A 20,354-nucleotide genomic window follows, 5' to 3' on the forward strand; every position below is an offset into this window, starting at 1 on the left:
ACAAAAACTGGCTGTCAAATGCAAGTCAGCAATTTCGTGGTGCCTCCCTGCCGGGGACAAAGTCATCAGGCTGAGCAGGACCTGGAGGAGCAGAGTTTGTTTGACTCTGTTACATATTTTATTTGAAACACAAGATGTGTTTGCAGGAGCAAACCAGCTGGGCTTTGCCAACCAACAAAAGAAGAGTCTGCTGGCTCGTTATTAAACAGAAAAAATGATTTCATCACACCAACATGAGGCTGTATATGTTTATTCATCGTCAGTAATTTTTGTACACAAGGCAAATATTAATAGCTGAAAGGCAACACTTTTGGAAGAGTATGTACAGAGCAATGTACAAGCGAGTGTAAGAGGTTTGAAACTATGAATTGATTTAACCGTTTTACAAAAAAGAAGTGATGTTTTTTCTTCTAAGACCTCCCTTAGAAATAATTTATTGCCAATCTTAAACTAAAGCAAGGAGAGAAAAAAAAATTTACAATAAAAAGTAGTCCCTGGAAAGTTTATAAAAAGTTAAACATATAAAATTGTAAGCCACAAACATTTATACAAAGCTAATACAAATCTTGGTTTTGTTAAAGATCTATGAGGTTGTTATAAAATATATTTTTACATAAAGGCTTCACATAAGGTAAGCTCTCTCTGCTACTGTAAGCGCAGGAAAGCAGTTTTAAATAGTCTGCAATTCAACTTATTTTCAAGTACAACGCAAAGAAATTGCAAAATGGCACTGTATTGCAATGCTGTGTAATTAAAAACTACGTTAATGGTACCATCAGAGAGACAAGACCTGTAAAGTGAACTGGTGAACGATTTGCACGGCAGGAGACTTCCCGAGGGTGTGGAACAGGAGTGGAAAATGAACCTTCTGCAAGAGGAACTGCAAGAGGAACTGCAGGGGGTGTTCTGCTGGCCACAGCTCAGCCTGGGGGCTCGGAGCTGGGATCCACCAGGAACATCCCCTGGGTCAGGAACACCCACCCACCCCACCCCTCTGCTGGATAATGCTGAATTTCAAGCTACTCACACACAAGCCCCATAAACAGCCTTTGAGATCAACTGGACTCTTTTTTTAAGAACAGTTATTCTAGAAGAAAGCTGAAGTTTCACACAAACTGATGGCTTATGCTCCCACGTACAATATATAGAAAAAAACCCCAGTCATATTTTTAAAGCCCTGATGAACAGCCACAGTTTTTAGGTATCAATTGCCTCAGCTGAACACTCTGCAGCACTAAAAGAACAATTTCACCTTCAAGTACAGCTTGTACAGGACAGTGGTTTATCTCCATATGGTCAGTGATCTTTAGAACACAGCTCAATCCAGCAAAGAGAACTAAGGAACTTTAGGAAACTTGATTTTCTGGGACACTTCACTTTCTATCTGCTTTCCCACCCTCACTAGAAATACATCCCAACCTTGTACCACAGACTGGTCTCCATGAGGAAGCTTCACTCTCACCAGCAAACTAATTCTGGTTGTTTCAGGACAAAACTCAGCCTGTTCAGAGCATCAACCCTTCAGCTCTTGTACCAGATTTATGTCCTGCTACAAATAAATGATATTTAGGAACAAATCTAACAGGTAATACAATAGCCCAAGGTTGCTCTGTTCAGGGAGCTCATGAAGAGTGAGCCTGAAGATGGAAAAGGCTGTTGATTTGGGGTTTTTGGCTGTAGGGTAACACAGGAACCATGTAAACAGGAACATCCAGGTACATTGCCTCACCCCTCTCACCAACTGGGAGTGGGAAACCCGAGTGATTTGACTCAGTTATTTCATTAAAACAATTAATTTCTGCCTGAGATTCATATAGTGCTTTATCTACCAGGCCTATGAGTGACCCAGCATGGGGGTCCCCCTCGCTCTATTCCAGGCCCTGGGGTTCACAGGAGAGTGATCTCAAAGGATTCAAAACAGGGATTTTTGTGGTGGTTCTGGGGAGAAGCTGCTGAGGATTTCCCCACTTTAGCTAAGGGCACAAGTGCCCAGTGATCCTGGCTACATCCTTAGACTGACATCAGTTTTGAGGATCTTCAGTACATTAACAGGTTCAATTGACAAAAAATTCATCAACACTTCACATAAATTAGTTTAGACAAAGCCCTGGTACTCACCCTATCATCCACTACCTTCAGTCTTTTCTGCAATCATCTGGTCTGACACCCTCCAAAGCACCTTCTGCAGACTTCTCCAAATCAACTGTTTTAATCAGAGTTAAGTCTCTGTTTTGAACTTGTTCAGACAACTGTCAGCAAAGGGAAAACCAACCCAACTCTTCTTCCTGTTGACAACCAAGGGCATGGATTTGTTTTCTGCTTTCCAAGACTGGACTTGGAGGCCACCAGAGGTTTGTGTCTGCTCATGAAGCATTTATAGCCCAAAGGAGAACTTCTGCTCCCATCACAGGTGTGTTGTTCAGTCCTTGAAAGAGCCTCACCAGCCTTTCCTGAGGTCTCTGATTCATCATCCTTCTTGAATTGCTCACATATAACCTGAACACACCAAATCAGAAATAATCCTTGTCCAGTAGAGGCAAAATCTACATTAAATATCCCCATCCAAGATTCTATTAACCCTCCTGACATCAGTGCTGCATCCAGACGTGAGGATTGTGTTTAGACTCTGCACTGTGACTTCTCCCAAGCTCTTTTTAGAATTCTTTCCTCCCTAAACAGTGCCTGATGGCCAGAATCACAGACTACCCTATGACTATTTGCTGGATGATATAAAAAAATAGAGGTCTTTCAAAGCACCTAACTAAATAAAAATACACTATTCCCCTTTCTACTGCCAGGAGAATGAGGTACAGAGATGTTAATACAACTTACAATCACAGTAAGCAAAGACTAAGTTCAGGAGACAGGCAGATTTCCTATGTCCTGGCAGGGCCACTGCTCCCAGCAGTGGCACCACCATGTCACCCCCGGCTCGTGGGATGAGAATAAAAATGTATTCAAGGATTGGCCACCAGCATGATCCACAGGAACTGGCCAATTCCATGGGGGAAAGCGGCAGCTGAGCTGCCCACACCACACTACAGCCTGGGGGAAACGTGGCAAGGACACTGGTTTTTGTATCACAATCTCATTTTCTTTTTGCAGTGTGCTGTGGAGTACATCAGGATTGCTTTATTTTCATTATTTTTCATTATTATTACTATAATTTCTTTTTTTAATCACATGGCAATGCTCCCCTTAAGAAAATTAAACAAAACTGCAAAAGGACTTTGGGTAAAATAGTTACAAGCAGCACTCTGGAAGATGCTGTGCAACCTATTTGGCTCAAGTACACTTAGGATTGCTTAGACCCAACTGGAAAGTCTCAGAAAGAACCTCATCAGCCGAAGCACATTCTGCTGGAACACTGTCTCTAATTTTTTTTCTGAAGAAAACATTCATCTGCACGGTGTCAGCTACACAAGGCCTCTGCTGGGAATTCATAAGGCCACTGAAAATGCCAGAGGAGAACAGAACAAAGGAGGCACTTAGGTTTGCAAGTCCTTCTCTCCATCACCAAACGCTCCTGACTCAGAGGAGGCACCTGGGAAGGAGGCAGGGAGCTCAAATAAACCAGTGCTAAGTTAAAGCGCTTCCAGAACAGGCGAGCCACAGGTAACATCTGCTGCTTCCAGTAAACATCTGGTCAGTGAAGATAAAAAACACCAGCTGGGCTTGCTCCCCCCATCCCACACCAGAATGCCGAGAGGATTGATCAGAGTGCTCTGTGCCATGGCTCCAGGACGTGCGGACGCCTCCGGAGTGAATCCATGTACTGTGCCAACCACTAATCCCTCGTCACTGGACTCAGCACTTCCTGATAGATATGTCTTAAACTCCTGATTTTATGTTTTTAAAGCATCTCCTATTCCAACCCAATGCCATGATTTATACTTAAACAGGAAGTACGTTACACCCAGGAACCCACGCTTCAAAGAGATGATTCCAGCAAGGGATTTGATGGGATTTCTAACCAAAAATAGACCTGAGAAATCATAAGTCAGCTATGGTATCACAGTCTTTACAATGAAGTTAGATGTGAAAAGTTTCTCTCCCCCCCGCCCACTTTAAACTACTGCCACAGTATAATAATTGCAACAATTTCATTGAAGTTTCAACTTGGAATTCTGGATTTTCTAGGATAATACATGTTTGTAAAAGGTCAAATTTACCACTTTACAGGTAACTTAGACATAGGTCTGCTATAAAATTACAACTTGAGTCAACTTGAAGCTACACTGGAAGAGATTAAGCCTGAATTTCTGCAGAAATTGGCAATAATGTTTTCAGCAGCAGCTTTTAGCCACATACCAAGAAGTCTGACAGGATCTGGATTTCTCTACTCCTGCTGTAAACTTCTAGTTAAACAACACACAAGAGTTACTGAAATAAACCAGTCTTTTTTTGCACATCACTGTAACATCAGCTGCTTGAGGTTGTCGTGCAGGATGGTATCCTTAACATCACGGAAAACTAGCCGGATGTTCTCTGTGTTAATAGCAGTGGTGAAGTGATGGTACAGGGGCTTCTGCTGCTGGTCCCGGCGTTTTGTGCGAAAACAATCCACCAGGAATTTTTGGACATCTGTTAGGCAGTGGGGATCCCCTTCAAACTCTGGGAAATAGTCTTTGATGCTGACTTTCTGTACTTTTTCCTCAAGCAAGTCCGTCTTGTTCAAGAAGAGGATGATGGAGACGTTGCTGAACACACGGTTGTTGACTATCGTTTCAAAAATGTTCAGGGACTCCGTGAGGCGATTTGTCTGCCGGTCCTCCATCAGCACTTGGTCGAATTCGCTGGAGGACACGAGGAACAATATGGATGTGACACTGTCAAAGCACTCGAACCACCGCTTCCGTTCCGACCTCTGCCCACCCACATCGACCATCTTGAAAGGGACATTCTTGATTTCAAAGTCGTACTCGTGAATCCCTTTGGTGGGCCTTCGTGCCAGCAGGATGTCTTGCTGTGAGGGAAGGTAATCCTACAAAAAAAGGGAGAGTTTTCTGATTAGGATATGATCATAGGTATGGGCCCAGCTGAGCTGCAGTAGAGAGAGCAGCTTGCATGGGAATAGGATGAGGTTCTCAATAAAATACAGGGATGTGGATTTCCACACTGACATTTGGAGATTTTGGGAAAGAGACGGAGCCCAAAGCAGGAACCACACCCAATATTAAATGAGAACATGTACCCCAAAGAACTTAAGCTTTCCCTTTGCCACGTGACAAGGATCCATAACCAACCTCGGAGATGAACCAACAATTCCTCATGCCAGTTTCCCTCATTCTGGATCACTTCATGCTTCCTCCATTCTCTTCCCACAATGCCAACACTACAGCAGCAATGGGTTCTAGAGCAGCTTTCTCAAACCAAGAACTACAGGATATCCCACGCCAGCTGTGGGCTCTCCATTCCTCCCATGTTCTCCTGCGAAGTGCATGACTGCTTCCAGAAACAAACCAGCTGCTCCACTAAATAACTTTAAAGCAATCAATTATGCCTGAAAACTAAAATCTAAGTAACTTCCTGTGTTTGTGCCATGCATCTTTGTATCCTGCTGTATCACTGCCCACTGGTGAGCTCACACTGCCTGACTTTGCCCAAAATTTACTGTGCAATGAGTAGAAGAGGGGAAGAAAGTGAGAGCTGGGGACAGCAGTGCCTTTGCAGTCTGGGGACACAGACAGCTGTATCCTGAAGTTCTCCAGTGCACCTCTCCCCAGAATTTAAGAGGCATTCAAGAGATTATTTTTTTTTTTATTATTGTTACACAAACATCTTCAATGGATGCAGATGCCACAGGAAGAGAAATTCTTATTAGTCAGCTTTTGACAGCATGAAATTCAACACTCAGATTGGGGATTTCTCCTTTCCTAGAATTACACTTTTGTCTATGGTCCAAATCATTCTGTTATCTCCAAAGTGCATCAATACCACACAGCTGCCTGTGCTGGACTTTAAAACCTTGTTGTTCACTTGTTATGGAAATTCTTCCTCACATTTTTCCATTTCAGAGAGTGCAATTTAGGTTTTGGAATTTCAGTCTCTTCTTAAAAAGTGAATGATCTATGATCTTCCTTTGACAGTTCCAATTCCCACACTTGGAGCTTTTATAAAGATGTGTAAGACCATGGTGCAGAAAGTCTGATTCAGCCAGTCAGCTGGGTGGGGGAACAGGCACACAGCACCATGGCTATTTCAGCACTTGTATCCCAAGTTTAAGGCAGCTGGGCAAGTTCAAACCACAAAAATAAAATTTAAAAATCATAAAGTGAGTGCAACATTCCAAAAACTCAAGGATCACTCTGCTTTACCCAGTAAGTTCTGAAGTGAAAGTAGAGAGGGCTTTGTCTGAACTCTGGGTTCCTTTTCCAGAGCTGCCCATGACTAAGGCACTGATTTTTATTGTGGCACGAATTACAAAGCAGCTCTGAAGCACAGGCTCCCCACCCTGCAGCCTTTGCCACAGCACTGTTACATATCCAAACCCCACAGCACCAAAATCTGGAGCAGAATTGCTAAAACAACATCAAGTTCCCCCCACACTGTCCAAATGAGGTGCTGCCACCCCCTTGCCTGATTAATGAACAACTTTAGGGTGATAAGACTTTTCCGTTTGTTAAATGTATCTTGGGTCTTTTCTACTGAAATTATAGAGAGGAAAACAACCAGCACAAACAGTGCAGGGCCTGTATGAAATGTCACTGGGCACAATGTGAAGGGATTTTGAGCAAAGCTGACTGTCAACATGTAGGCAAGAGTGTCACAGGTTCAACACTCATTCCAGCTTCCAAATGGAAATGTATATTCTTTTGTTTTTCAGGAAGTTAGTCTCAACTTCTCAGAACAAAACCAAAAAGTCTTAGGAAAGCTCAGGAGTGACTGAAATTATTAAATTACATAAATAAATAAAACCAACTAATGTAATAGGCAAAGCCACAGGCACCTTCAATATTGAAACAAGGGCACAAAGCAAACTCTCCTGGGAGTTGGCCTGCAATGTTTATTCAGTAAAGCTTTCAAGAACAAGGAGCTTATCCCCAGAATTCCTGACAAATTCCCTCTCCAGTACTATTACTCATTGAAAATTCCTTCCAGACTTACAGCCACAAAGAGAATCCTTTCAAGTGCTTTCCACTTCTACGTGCACAGAAGTCCTACCACAGAACTGGGTGTCTTCAGGGTCCCCTCCAACCCAAACCATTCCATATTTTATCCTGGATATTGGCTACTCTGATGCAAAAGGCAGCAAATGAGGGCTCTGTCAGTTCAGTGCTGGTATCCAGCCATCATCTGGGCTACAGGAGACCAAACAACTCCCAGCAACTCTCCCAGCAGTTTTGTTATCTTTCTGAAGGACAATTATGTTTTCTCCCTCATGCCCACATCCTTGGAATACAAGCAGCTTGCTCCTTTCTCAGTGCTGATCCCCTTGTCCACATCTGAAGACTGCAGCATCAGGCGAGTATTTTTCTTGGCTGGCACTGATTTTCCAAGTTCTTCCTATATTTGCCATTGTCTGTAAGTGGATTTTTCCCCATAAGCATCCTCACATTGATACTGATTGGGAACATGTGCTTTCTTCCTGATTTTCCTATCTCTTTTCCTCAAATTCACTTCAGTCTGCTTCTTCTGAAGGGGTTCCTTTGGTTATCAGTAGCTCTTTAGGCTATCACATCACTGTTTGCCTAGTTCAAATTACAACTTAAGGCATGACTAAGATCCAATCACAAGATGGAAAGCCAAGTCTCTCTGTGAGGTATTTTGGATACATACAGTCTGCACTGGCAGTTGAAATAGCAACACACAGTTGCAAGGAATCCAGGAGATCCCACGCATGTCTGCCCGTCAGATACTCTGATTTTGCTGATCTGATTAAATCTGAACACTAAGTTCTTTGCCCTCCATGCTGTTATCAGCTCCCTTTTGGCAAGAGGCATGTGAATTGCAGATCTATGTGTTTATAAGCAATTTAGTTGCAAGTCAGCCCAGTTGCATCAGATAAGAATAAATACTTTTATTTACAATTTGGGGAAACAATCATCAGACAATCTTGCATGTAGATAAGAATAAATCAGAAGAACCTATCAAATCTTTTACTAACAAAACTTAGCTAGTGCTTTTTTCCCTCAAATATTTAACATTTCTTACAACAGCAGATCCTGATGAGTCCCTCTGATTCTCAACACCATTTGGTCCAACTTAAAGCCAGAAAAGCTGTAATCACAGCACTCCCACAGCAACATCAGACCTGCAGTAAGTGTGTGTATGTATAAAAATATTAAAAAACCCAACTACTGACTAAGTTTCACACTTTAATCAAAATGGACCAGAGTTTCTCTGTGAAGAACTTTGAAATGAAGCTGCAAAACTCTATCCAGTATTGTTGGGAAAAATCCAAGCCCTTTGAAACTCAAAGGCACTGGATTCAAAGACCATGAGAAATCCACCACAGATAGTTCAGCAGTTCATTAGAGTAAGTGCAGTTCTCCTCCTAAGTGCAAGCCTTATAACTTGAGACCAAATTCAAATTCAGAGACCAAGTGCTGGAGTTCTCAAGCCAGAGATCTGGGAAGCACAATGGCCACCAGTGCTTTAGCTAGAAAAATGACAGTTCAAAGCAGAAAAATAGTCTGGCTTAAAATTTAATCTGTTAAAAAGAAAATTGAAATTAAGCATGATGTAACAGGGTTTCACTGAAGTGGTTTGGATTCCTTCATTGGTTACCATCAGCTGGGAATGACCATGGAGAAACTGCCTTCCCAAAGAGTTCAAGCACCATATTAAACTCCTGCTTTAAAGGCAGTTTTTCCACATGTCATTTCTACAATCCACAATTGATGAGCATCAGCAAATACCTTCATCATTCAAGTGCTAATTAACAGTTCTATAAAAAAGTATTGTACAGAAATTTCAGGTTTTTCTCCCGAGAAAACAGACTTTTTTCTTTACTGAGTTTATGTTAAAGTAGGTATTACTGGAAGGTACCACTGACCTGTACCTGATTTAACTCAGAGCTCCTAACTGGACATGTAACCCCAAACCCAGTCAGTTTTGGATGTCATCCTGTGTTGAAAAGCTACTTTAACAGTCTCCTGCCTGGACAAGCATTTGTAACTTGTTTTTTTTTGTTCAATTTTGACAGAAGGTTTATTTCCAGAAAGTCTCCTGGCCCTTGCATTGCCCTGTGTTTCTGACATGTCAGTGATGAACTGCTGAGATAATGCAACAGTGCAAGTTAACTAAAGATAAAGTTATTGGAGTAGACACTAATTACATTTCATCTACTTAAAACCCAGAGATCACAAAGACTACTTAAAACTCAAGACTGAAAAGAAAAAAGGACTTACTTGTTCTCCAAGTTTATCCAAGTTGTCCAAGAAATACTTTACAGATTCCCCCTAAAAACAAATCAAACAGTTATTTAAATAAGCCAAGTCCTTGATCCCAATAGTTTACATTCTGAAGTCCAGATAATTTATCAAAACCTACATTTAAATGCTGTAAGCTTTAATCACTGCCATTTTTAAAAGCAGCTATCCCAAGAACACAACTGATGATTTATTCTTAGGCCAGTTAATATTTAAGCTTAAAAGCATAAAAGGCACATCTGTAATAGTCACATTCTTTCCAAGTTTAGACTTGATAAATAAATCCAAGTGTTATCCACAGGGAGCATCAATGAAGCAGCCACACCTTTGTTATGAAAAGAAACATTCAATTCCTGTGAGGCTTTGCAGAGTGTGCTCACACAGCCATTCAGGTACAGGGATTAATCACCAGAGAAAGTTCATTTATACTGCAGTGCCACAGGACTCATTCCCACAGGTACTTCCCCAGAGCACAGTGAGTGATGAGCAGTACAAAGGATCAGAAACCACAACAGGCAAAGCATTTTACTCAAGTTTCCCATCAGACACCAAGTTGGATCAGAACACCTTACTCTGAGTGATGAGCAGAGCTCCAGGCTGCTGTGCATGATATCACATTTACTACACAGGTTTATCTTCTGGATTTAAGTCATCCCTATCCTGGCAAAGGGTAACTGCAGTTTTTAATCCCTCCAGTAATGTGGAACTGAAGATTTTTTCATGGTAAACCTGAACCACAGTCAACCCTGCAGAACTCCATCAGAGGGCTGGGATTAAGGAGGCATTCTTCCATGGATGTTGTTGCACCTGAGTTCAATAGGAATCTACTGATGGAATTCACTGCAGAGGAAAACACCTTTGTAAGGTTCTCAGCATCCTCACAGAAGCACAAATCTGCTTCCTTTTGGAAACTCTTACTTACCAGCTGTAACTTATTCATTTTACAGTAAGTGCAGAAAAGAAACCACCTGTCCATTCACTTTGCAGGTGGAAGAGCAGGAATTGTGACTGAGCTTTCTTGAGAAAATCAAGCAGCATCCGAGGCCAGGGTGACTACACCTAATCCAGATAAGTGAATTAGGACAGGAGCTACACCCTGATAATGACTTCCCCTGCTTCACTGTGAACTCTGCAAACTTATCTAGGCAGAATATAAACCTCACTATTCAACTGTGTCATCTAAGCATCTGCCCTGAGCAGAGTAGGGTAAATAACAGGCCAAAAAGGCTTCTGACAGACACTTCAGCAATGTACCTTGCAAGTTTTCCTAAAATAAGTTACATAATACAAGTTAGATACCACACCTTTAAGTGTGCAATTTGAACATTTAATGAGGCAAGACTGGGGCTCTGGTTGGAACATGCCTCATGCTTGACACACCTCCAGCACCTTATTTTACCTCCTGTTTGGCTCAGCTGTCCTGATTTTCTCTGGGGTGACAAACTGCAGCAGGAACACCATTTTAGTAGCACACAGCAGCAGCTGCTTGCAATGGTAGCAGTACTGTATCTTTTCGAGCATCCGTTTTAGCCTCAATCCTCTAAGAAAGGTGTACAGGGAAGAGCATTCCTATTTCACAGAAAATAAGCAATCCTGATCCATGCATCCATCAAACTTCCCAAGGAGTAACAGGATCAGAATTCTGGTCTTCCAAGTGCTAAAACCACTGTCTGTAGCCAAATACTAAGGCAAAATATAATTTAAGGTCAGATTTAATTTCTTTTTTAGGTGCCAATAGGAGCTGGCAACCTTCCCTTCCCCACAGGGCTGGCTACAAACCAATCAGGCAGATTTCAGACTTAGTAAGTGCAGGTATTTATTCTGGAATACCTGGGCCTCAGAGGCTGAATTTGTGTGTGTGTGCATATAAACAAGCATTTTAATCTTAGACAGCTTTTTTATATGACTTACAGCAATACCTACTCCCTAAAGAAGCATTAACTCTGCAGTTAATGTGGAAGTTACTACCTCTCCTTTAAGTCCCAGGGCTTGCTACTGCAATGGATGGAGCAGTTGGAGCAGACAAGCAAACCACAGCCTGGAAAGGTCACAAAACATCCCCACAAGCAGCTTTCCAAAAGAGGGGATTTCCTGAAATCACAAATGCAAAATACACAGGCCTGCAGTGACAGCAACGCTCCAAAGCCACACATCCAACAGCAAAGTCACTGCCAGGGAACTCTGAGACACCAACTCCACTTCTGGGCTGTCACCTCTCAGAGTCAATGGCAGACAAACATCAAGGTGGCCGTGCTGAAACTCAGGAGATGGAACTATTAAATCCATCAGTTGCAACAGCACACAGCTCATTAAGGAGAGACATTCCAGCTTCCCTCCTCCACACCGTGGGCTCGGCTGCTTGGGTTCTCCCCTCATAAAAATCTGTTCAGACAGAAAGTGCTGTGGACATGACTCAGCCCTGTAACCAAGGATAAAAGCTGTTCATTCACCGTTTTTTACCAATCTGCACACCAATTAAAAACTCAGAACTGCTTCAAACTCATTATCTCTTCTTCCACCCCACTCCAGCCCCCCATCCATATCACAGAGCCACCACCCAGGGCCCTGAGCACTGGTGATTTTCTGTCTGCCCTGGATATGCTGCTATCAGCAGGCTGAGCTCTGCTAACTACAGACACTTGAACAGCAAACTACCTCTGAAAAGATCACTATCAAAGTGCACTACTGGAGAACCAGAGAGTTTTGACCCATTTAAACAAGCTTCAAAGAGGCAGCATTACAAAGCAGCCAAGCTTCAATGTCTTCCCAAAGAGAGAAGTTTTTTATTTTATCCAGTAATGAAGAGAAACACACTGAAAAACTCAGCACACAACAACTGAGGAAAGCCTTAATGCCACCACTTTTTAAAAATCAGTTTAAAAAGGATCCATTCAACTTTGTACAACAACAGCCTCAAAGACAGCTTCTGTGCAAGGCTGCTTTTTCTTAGATAGAGAACCAGATCCCACTCAGTAAATCCATGACAGTGACCATATATAAATAGCTGTATTCAACAGCTGACACCTAAAATTTCCCTTCTGACAAACTAAACTCTCTGGTTTACCCAAAATGACTAGAAAAAAGAAACTGGGTTTCCCCACTCTGTCCCACTAACGCCAGTGTGGCTCACCATGTCCAGCCCTGCCACGTGGCTGCTCAGCAATCAATCTGTGGTGTCATGCCACAAAGGAGCCACACCAAGAGCAAAATCTAGACAGAAATGGGAAACTGAAGGATCTACCCCCATTAAAACCCCCACAGATCTCCTTTACACTCCTGCTGACTTCACACCCACATTCTGTGAGTACATAGGACGGAAATTTAAAGATTAGCTAAAAATACAGCGATGTCCCCGGCACAGGAAGGACCTTGACCTGTTGGAGGGAGTCCAGAGGAGGCCAAGTTGATTACAGAGACGGAGCACCTCTCCTACGAGGAAAGGCTGAGACAACTGGCAATGTTCAGCCTGGAAAAGGGAAGATTTTGGGGACACCTAATTGTGGCCTTCAGTACCTGAAGGGAGCATACAGCAAAGATGGAAAAGCTATTTACAAGGGTCTGGTGTGAGAACACAAGGGGGAATGGCTTCACACTGATGGAAAGTAGGTTTAGACTGGTTATTAGGAAGAAATTCTTTACATTGAGGATTTTGTGGCACTGGCAAAAGTTGCCCAGAGCTGTGGATGCTGCATCCCTGGGAATGTTCAAGGCAGGGCTTGGAGCAATCTGGGATAGGTGTCCCTCCAAACCATTCCGTGGTTCTATGTGATAGTCTTTAACCAGTCACGGGTGAAGCTCCTTTTTTAAGTGCAGACGAATCCTTTGATGTAATTTGAGCTGAGCAGTTTGGAAATGCAGATCCTGCAGGCCAGCAGTGACACTGCAGGAACCACCACACCTTGGAGCCCAACTCATGCCCTGCCCATTTCCCTCTCCTGCACTTCAAGTACAGCCCAAAGATGCCGATACAAAGACAAAATCCAACACAGGCTTGGGCACATATCTCAAATGAACACTGAGGTACTGCAATAAAGCAAACTTCTTGAGCACACCCCAATACAGCAGAATGAACTACCCACACATCAGCTTCAAAGACTTTCTGGTGTTACAGAAGGGTGCTTTGGCTGTTTTAAGCTTTATTGAATTATATCCAGATATCAGATTTTTAAGCAGTCCCTTTTGAGTGCTTGAGAAAGATGCCCTTTTTTGTTCAGATGGAATATACACGTCTCAGCTGTGGCCCTTCAGCCTCCTGATTCAGAAATGCATGTAAACCACAGGAAGTTGTCTGTTAAGTAACTTTATTCATAACTGTCAGCTATTCCATTTTCAGAAAGGTTTGAGTCAAACCAGCCTGTGTCTCCTGGAGCCTTGTGATCCTCCCTGAGAGAGCCAAGGCACTTCATGAATGTACAAGAAAACACCAAAATCTTACTCCTATCAAGGTGCCTGACATTACCACAATAGCTTCCCCTACAACTTTACATTTAACTACTTGGTAAATAAAGTATCTCCAGTTTTATAATTCATTCTTTTTCAAAGACAGACTTTTTCTGGTTACAGCAGAATTGGTCATTTAGTTGTAGACCAAGACCTGCTGGTGTGGTTATCTGCAGTAAAGGAGAGCACATACCTTTTATAAGCGAAACACAGCACAAAGATCACTGTCTGGTTACTGCCTAAAGTAACCACAAAAATACTTTTTGAGGAGGGAAGAAGAAGAAAACCTACACGAAATACACACCAGATGAACACATCTTTTAAACCCAGGAAGCACCCATTTATTTGGTTTCCATGAAAACAACATCAGCAATCTAAATACGATTTGTTGAAACCTTAGCATAGCCAAATGGCTTTTTAGCTCTTCAAGGGGATCAGGGACACTGCATTTTTTCCACTAGCAATTGCTTAAAAAAGAAAAAAGAGATCGAGAAAAAGCATCAAATAAAGATTTAGTCATCACAAGGCTTAAAGAAAGAAACAATTTATCAAATCATCTAGGTTTGGCTGCAAGTTCAGTGGAACATACTGAACTGACAAGGCTTATTAAGTATTTGAAATAATAAATCAGATATTTTAAGAAAATAGGAGATATAACTTAGTAGCTCTGTATTACAACTTTAAGAACCACCAAACATTTTCTCTTCTTGACTTTACTTGAATTTCTCAAGAAAGAGAAACAAATATTTCCTATTTTATTTAATTAAAAACCCACAAAAACACAAGAAACAAAAACACCACCATAAATAAGCTTCTTTACAAGCCTAGCTTAGAATAAGAACAGGTAACTGCAGTGTTTTTAGGCTGGTGTGTACGTGCCTAAATATGCAAACCAAACCATCCATAACACTGGAGAATCAGCTTGAAGGAAGATGATGGAGAAATAAACAGAGTCTGAAAATTCTGTATTTTGCAGCAACCTAGTAATGCTTATAGCACACACTTCATTATGTACAGGGTGTTTTTCTGTTAGGGGCTTAATCCAGGAAAATCCATATCCGAGGATTTTGGCAAAGGAAAGAATCTCTAACAACATTTTATTTTTCTTGCCACCTCACCCGAAGCTGATTTAAAAGAACACTGACTACAAATCAATACTGCTGCCATTGAAGTTTTAGCAGATGTCTTCTGAAATGACAGTAATAAACAGAGGGATAATGAATGGAGAAACATTTCAGTCAAATCAATCAATGCAGATTCTCAGTGGAAGGGAGATTAGAGGGCACAACCTCCTCCACCCAAACAGGGAATATCCGCAGCATTACACAAAGGAGGGAGATGATCCAGATGATATATTTATGCTATGAATGTGTATCCTAATTACACTAATGAGTTCAAATCCACAACTGTCTTGATTGTTAGACCAGCAGGTTTAACCAAGTCTCATGTCGAGACATTCAACTGGTTTGGTCTCTTTTGCTGGTCTCAGACTTGGAGCTAAATGAAACAATCTTGATTCCTCCACAGCTTTCAGGTTTCTACAATTTCTCTTTCCAGTCACTCCTCCCAGTGCTTTTTGAAGAGGATTTCTCTTTCAAAAATGGCCCAGTCAATAGACTAGGGCAAAACTTCCCCACATTCATACCTATACCCTCTTTGTTCAAGGAAATAAACTTTAAAAATATACCTTCCCTGTTTTATAGCAGCAATCCAGCAACTTGATTGGTATCTCCTAACATGAGGGGAAACAATTTATTTCTGAATTGCCACTCCAAGCTCTAATACTTGATTTAACATTCACCCTCTAAGCAGTAATAGCAGTATTCTGGAAGTTTAGAATAAATATATACAGTAACTAACTTTTAATAATGGTACTGAAGGTATTTGGGGAAAAAAGCCCAGGTAAGCAGTAATATATTCACTTTCCAAAGTGCAAATTGGGGTCAAAAAATATCGAGTGTGCACTAACACAAAACACATTTCCCAGTGAGAGGTTTCCTTTAAGTGTTAATTATGGCCAAAGCACAGCAGTCCCCATTTATGCCCACATGAGCATTACTGTGGCCATGTGCATAACAGCCAACAGTTCCATGCAAAACTAATCCTGAACTTTCCAAAACCAATGGGCAAACTGCTGGAAAATGGCACTGCTGCCTGTGGAAGCATGAATGGAGCAGCCTTAAAAGGGCTGATGCACAGATAGCGTGTGTCAAGACCAGACATCTCACGTCTCCCAGCTTCTTTCTCTCCAGCTCAACCATTTGAATAGCCATTTAAACCTGATCTGCCCATTTCAAGAGATAAAATTCAGCACATCGGCATTAATTCCTGTTTCTTTGCAAGGACGGAGCGTTCAGACACAGCTGCTGATACGGGAGTACAAAATAATGCTGGTCCTCATCAATACACATCACAAATGCGTCACAGCTCTGAGAGCACAGACCTATTTCCCCTTTTCAGCGTCCTCTGCGTGCGGCTCGAGCTGTGTTTGCCTTTTTTCAGAGCCATCAGAACTGCGTCATGCGGGGTATAAGTGAAACCTGCCCCGTGTTTGGTCACACAAACTGAGTATCTGTCCTAAAAACAGGAAAGGTTCAAGTCCCAACTCATAGAAGCCATCTTTTGTAAAACCTTTTGGTGGCTGAGCAGAATTTGTTTGCAACACCTGGATCACCTTGGCTGGAGGGTGCTCAACTCCAAAAGCAGAGAGGAGTCACACCAAGTTTATTTCATGACTGACATTTTTATCTTGCATAACAGTATTAACAAAGAAAGGTGAAGGGGTTTAAGAAGGGGTTTAACCCAATAATATCCCTTTAATCTATTATCCCCTATTTACCGTGTAATCCAATTAATCCATAATTCTCAAAATGTGCATAACAAATGGAAGGAGACAGAGCACGCCAACCTGAGGGCCTGCACTGGGACATCCTGGCAGCACCTGCAAGCTGGGGACATCTGCCATACCCTGAGAGTGACAGAAGGATGTCACCAAGCCAGCCTGGAACTAAATACTCCAAACAAGGCTTCAGCATCAGCTGTCGCTCCTTCTTGCACCCAGTTCAGCAGCTCTCTCCCTTCAAAGTGCCAGACTCACACAACTCACACTCAGATTGTCTCCCATCAGCAGAGCATTTACACGGTTTCACATATACCATACCACTCCAATTAAATTAATTAAAACACGATTAAACTCTAAAAAGAAGTTAATTTGCATACCAGTATACCACAGAGCAAACTCTCCCAGTTTTCAATTACTTTCCTAAGAGGGAAGAATCCATTTCAGTTTTCCTGGTAAGGTATCCCTCCCCTCTCCTGGTGGAATTTAATAGCCAGATTCTTAATTGCTAAAAAATATGCAAATTCACTACAGCTTTTAGGCAGGAAACAGCATTCCACTAAAGCCTACAAAACTACAATTTCTCCACACTAGGCATTCTGCTATCATATTTCTAATTCTGAAAGACTGCTTGGAAATCAGGATGTGACATGTTCTAGAAACAGCTGAGACTCCTTCCAACAATTAAAAGCCATCGGACTCCACAGCATTAATCCTGGAGTGAAGAAATTCTTCCCTGTGAGGTCCTGGCACAGGTTGTCCAGAGAAGCTGTGGCTGGCCCACCCCTGGAATGTCCAAGGCCAGAGCTTGGAGCACCCTGGGATAGTGGAAGCTTGGGAGAGAAATAAGATGAGCTTTAAGGTTCCTCCATCCCAAACCATTCTGTGATTCCATGACTTTCCTTAGGATCACCATGCTTTCAAATAGGAAACAAACTCAGCCCCTTCTGGAGATCAGAGCCAGGTTGAGGAACAGATGAACTGCCACATGGGACACACCACAGACCCAGAGCATCCAACCAAAAGCGTGCTGTTTGCCAGAACCTGAACAGAAATTAATCCATGAAAGCAAGGATCAGGTGCACTTTGTTTCTTCAAAGGTCTTTTTATTCCCTCCCTAAGTATTTACAGTCCAAACTCCTCTTCCACAAAGTTTACTTTAGGAAAGATATCAATACTTCGCAAAGGATTTTCAAATTTCATTGATGAAACCAATCCTCCAAGCCCCACACAGGCCTAGAAATCCTAGGAAAACATGCACTGACCAAGGAGAAACTGCCACCTCCCAGTTACTATTTACACTCTGGGCAGCATCTCTATAAACCTCAGATGTTTTGCACACAAAACAGACTGGAACCAGACTGTAAACATTTGCTCTTTCAGAGCACTGACCCACTGGCTCCATGACTTCATGTGTTTGCAACTCCAACTGCATTTAATCTAACGCTGGAGCACTGGTGAGTCTGCAAATCTACCATCCATCATTTAGAGCTTTACTTGCTTCCAAGTTGTACAAGACCAGCAAAGGCTCCCAAAAACATGACAAATATTTGGCATGTGGAAATGTATCAGCACTAAAACTGGCCATACTGAACTTGAAGATGCTTGAAAAGTCCATTATTGCATAAACTCTACACTAAATCACAGCATTTCAAAACCAGAGCTCTGAACTGGATCCCAATGCATTTCTCTAGGATTCAGTTTTAAAGTACATTTGGTTCCTATTTCAGCCTCATGAGAAATCCAGATGACCAAATGCTTTTTAGTTCCTTCCTCTGTCCCAATTAGAAGAATCCATTTCAATTAAGTTCTGGTATTTCTGTTTGCAGCCAGTGATGCACTCATAAACCAGCTCTTGTTCCAAGCCATCTGACAAGATCCTGTGATAATTTACTGGGTCTAGTGAAAGATCTAACTGTATCATTAGCTGAACATTGGTGTTTTTAAAAATTACTAAAAGTTGTGTCTGAAAGAGCTCAAAGTAACAGTAAAGTACACAAGACTCCCTAAACAGCAGCAAGAGGCTGAAAACATTTCATGTCACTTGTAGATTGCATACTATCAATTAATTAAAACTAGAAAGAAATATGAATTAGTTACTAGAGCAGCTGTGTAACTTTGCTACTGAAACCAATTAAGGTCCCAATATCACCCACGTGTAAAATTTTAGTAATTATTTATTACTTTTTTCCCCCCCACAATTTTGTGTAGCTATTTTGAAATACAGATGGTACCAGTACACTGTTTCCACCCCTGGAAATTCTGCATCCTCTTGATCTGGTCACCAGCGGGTGATAAAATATCATCCTGTGCCCAAACAGAGAAGTGCTCCCAGGCTGGCAGCAGAGATCCCAGCATTTTGTTTAAAATAATTTCCCCAGCATCTTTAAAAAGGGAAAAAGAAACAGAAACTCATTACACATTCCTTTACTCTTGAGCCACAAAAAGAATTTGGGGTCTTTTCAGTTTCTTGGTTAAGTCTCTGAAGAGGAGCATCTCTCATTTATTAACTGAGGAGACTCTGAAGGAAAAGGAATTTAAAGCAGGAATGACTATGATAGAGAGGTGTGCAACATGGTACAGTGAACTGAGTGCTGAAAAAGGCAGCTCACTCCCTATTACTATTCAAAAATTTTCTTTTCTGAATAAGTTGTTATCAGTTATTGTAATGACAATTCAGAGTGTTTTCTGTATTTAGAATTCCTCAACTCTTCCAGCTCTATTACCTGATGTTTCTTGTTAATGCAGACATGCAATTAGAGAAGATACTAGAAGTATTTTAGGACGTCTTTAGCTGCTGATGTACTCTTAAACATTTTCTTTATCACTATTCAAATTCAACCCATCAGGCAACTCTGGGATAAAATATGAGTGTTAGTCTCCGGGATTATTCAGATTTTTATTTGAATGAAATACATTTTATTTACAGTTTGAGGCTGCCAAGTTAACTAATATCTTGTTCTATGACTCATTTATTCACTTTTAAAATATAAATGAAAGTTTCATATTCTCAGAGTAATACAAGATTCCACTTGGTATCAGGCTGCCTCCATCAGCACTGTGAGTATACAGCTTGTTATTCTGTAAAAGGGCAGGTTCTGCACCCTCTAAACTTCTCCACTGAATTTGATAATTCAGATGCTTAGCAAAGAAAAGTGCCAGCAGACACAATGCTGGCACAAAGATTATCTTGCTTTTCCCACAAGTACAGTTATTCTATTGCTTTTCTTACATAGTGAGGTCAGCTGCACTTGGGTTTTCTCACATTTTCTTAAGCAACTTCCTTAGTTACTACAAGCTGAAGTTTCCTACCCCTTTGCTAGTTCTGTGTAAGAGGCATGGCCTGAACCCAGAAATATCAAAGCATTCACCATTAATGAAGTCTGGGATGATAAAGAGCCAAAACAGTCAGCCAGTACAACCTAGGTATAACATGTGCTTGGTAGGAGCAGACTCCACCAGCCTCTAAGGCCAAAGCCTTGTTACAGTAAACTCAAATTAGGGAATAGCAGCACAACTCAACAGTGCCTCTGGCACGGCACTGTACTCCTGAAGGATCCCATATTTACACATGAAAAAGCTGCTTCTCTCTTTGCCTCAGGTGCAAAACACAGACATGAAGATGACACTGCATTCGTACCACATGTTTTGCCAGAATGATGGAGATTTGCTGACAGCTACGAGCCCTGAGACTGCAGGGT

The 20,354-nt window shown here is 41.7% G+C and overlaps 1 protein-coding gene across 1 annotated transcript in view; it reads right to left on the reverse strand.

Moving 5' to 3' along the window:
- Nucleotides 1-234: 234 nt before the first annotated feature.
- Nucleotides 235-20,354, reverse strand: part of GNA13 (G protein subunit alpha 13) — a 29,362-nt gene continuing 9,242 nt past the window's right edge. The window contains exons 3-4 of the mRNA XM_005526656.3: nucleotides 9,354-9,404; nucleotides 235-4,984 (exon numbers count right to left, since the gene is read on the reverse strand). Coding sequence (XP_005526713.1) covers nucleotides 4,412-4,984; nucleotides 9,354-9,404 — 624 coding nt within the window. The 3' untranslated portion in view covers nucleotides 235-4,411. The remainder of the gene's footprint in view (nucleotides 4,985-9,353; nucleotides 9,405-20,354) is intronic.

This window comes from Pseudopodoces humilis, chromosome 21, assembly GCF_049639895.1.
Source record: "Pseudopodoces humilis isolate 2021_Gansu_Grassland_sample_001 chromosome 21, ASM4963989v1, whole genome shotgun sequence".
Taxonomy (NCBI): domain Eukaryota; kingdom Metazoa; phylum Chordata; class Aves; order Passeriformes; family Paridae; genus Pseudopodoces; species Pseudopodoces humilis.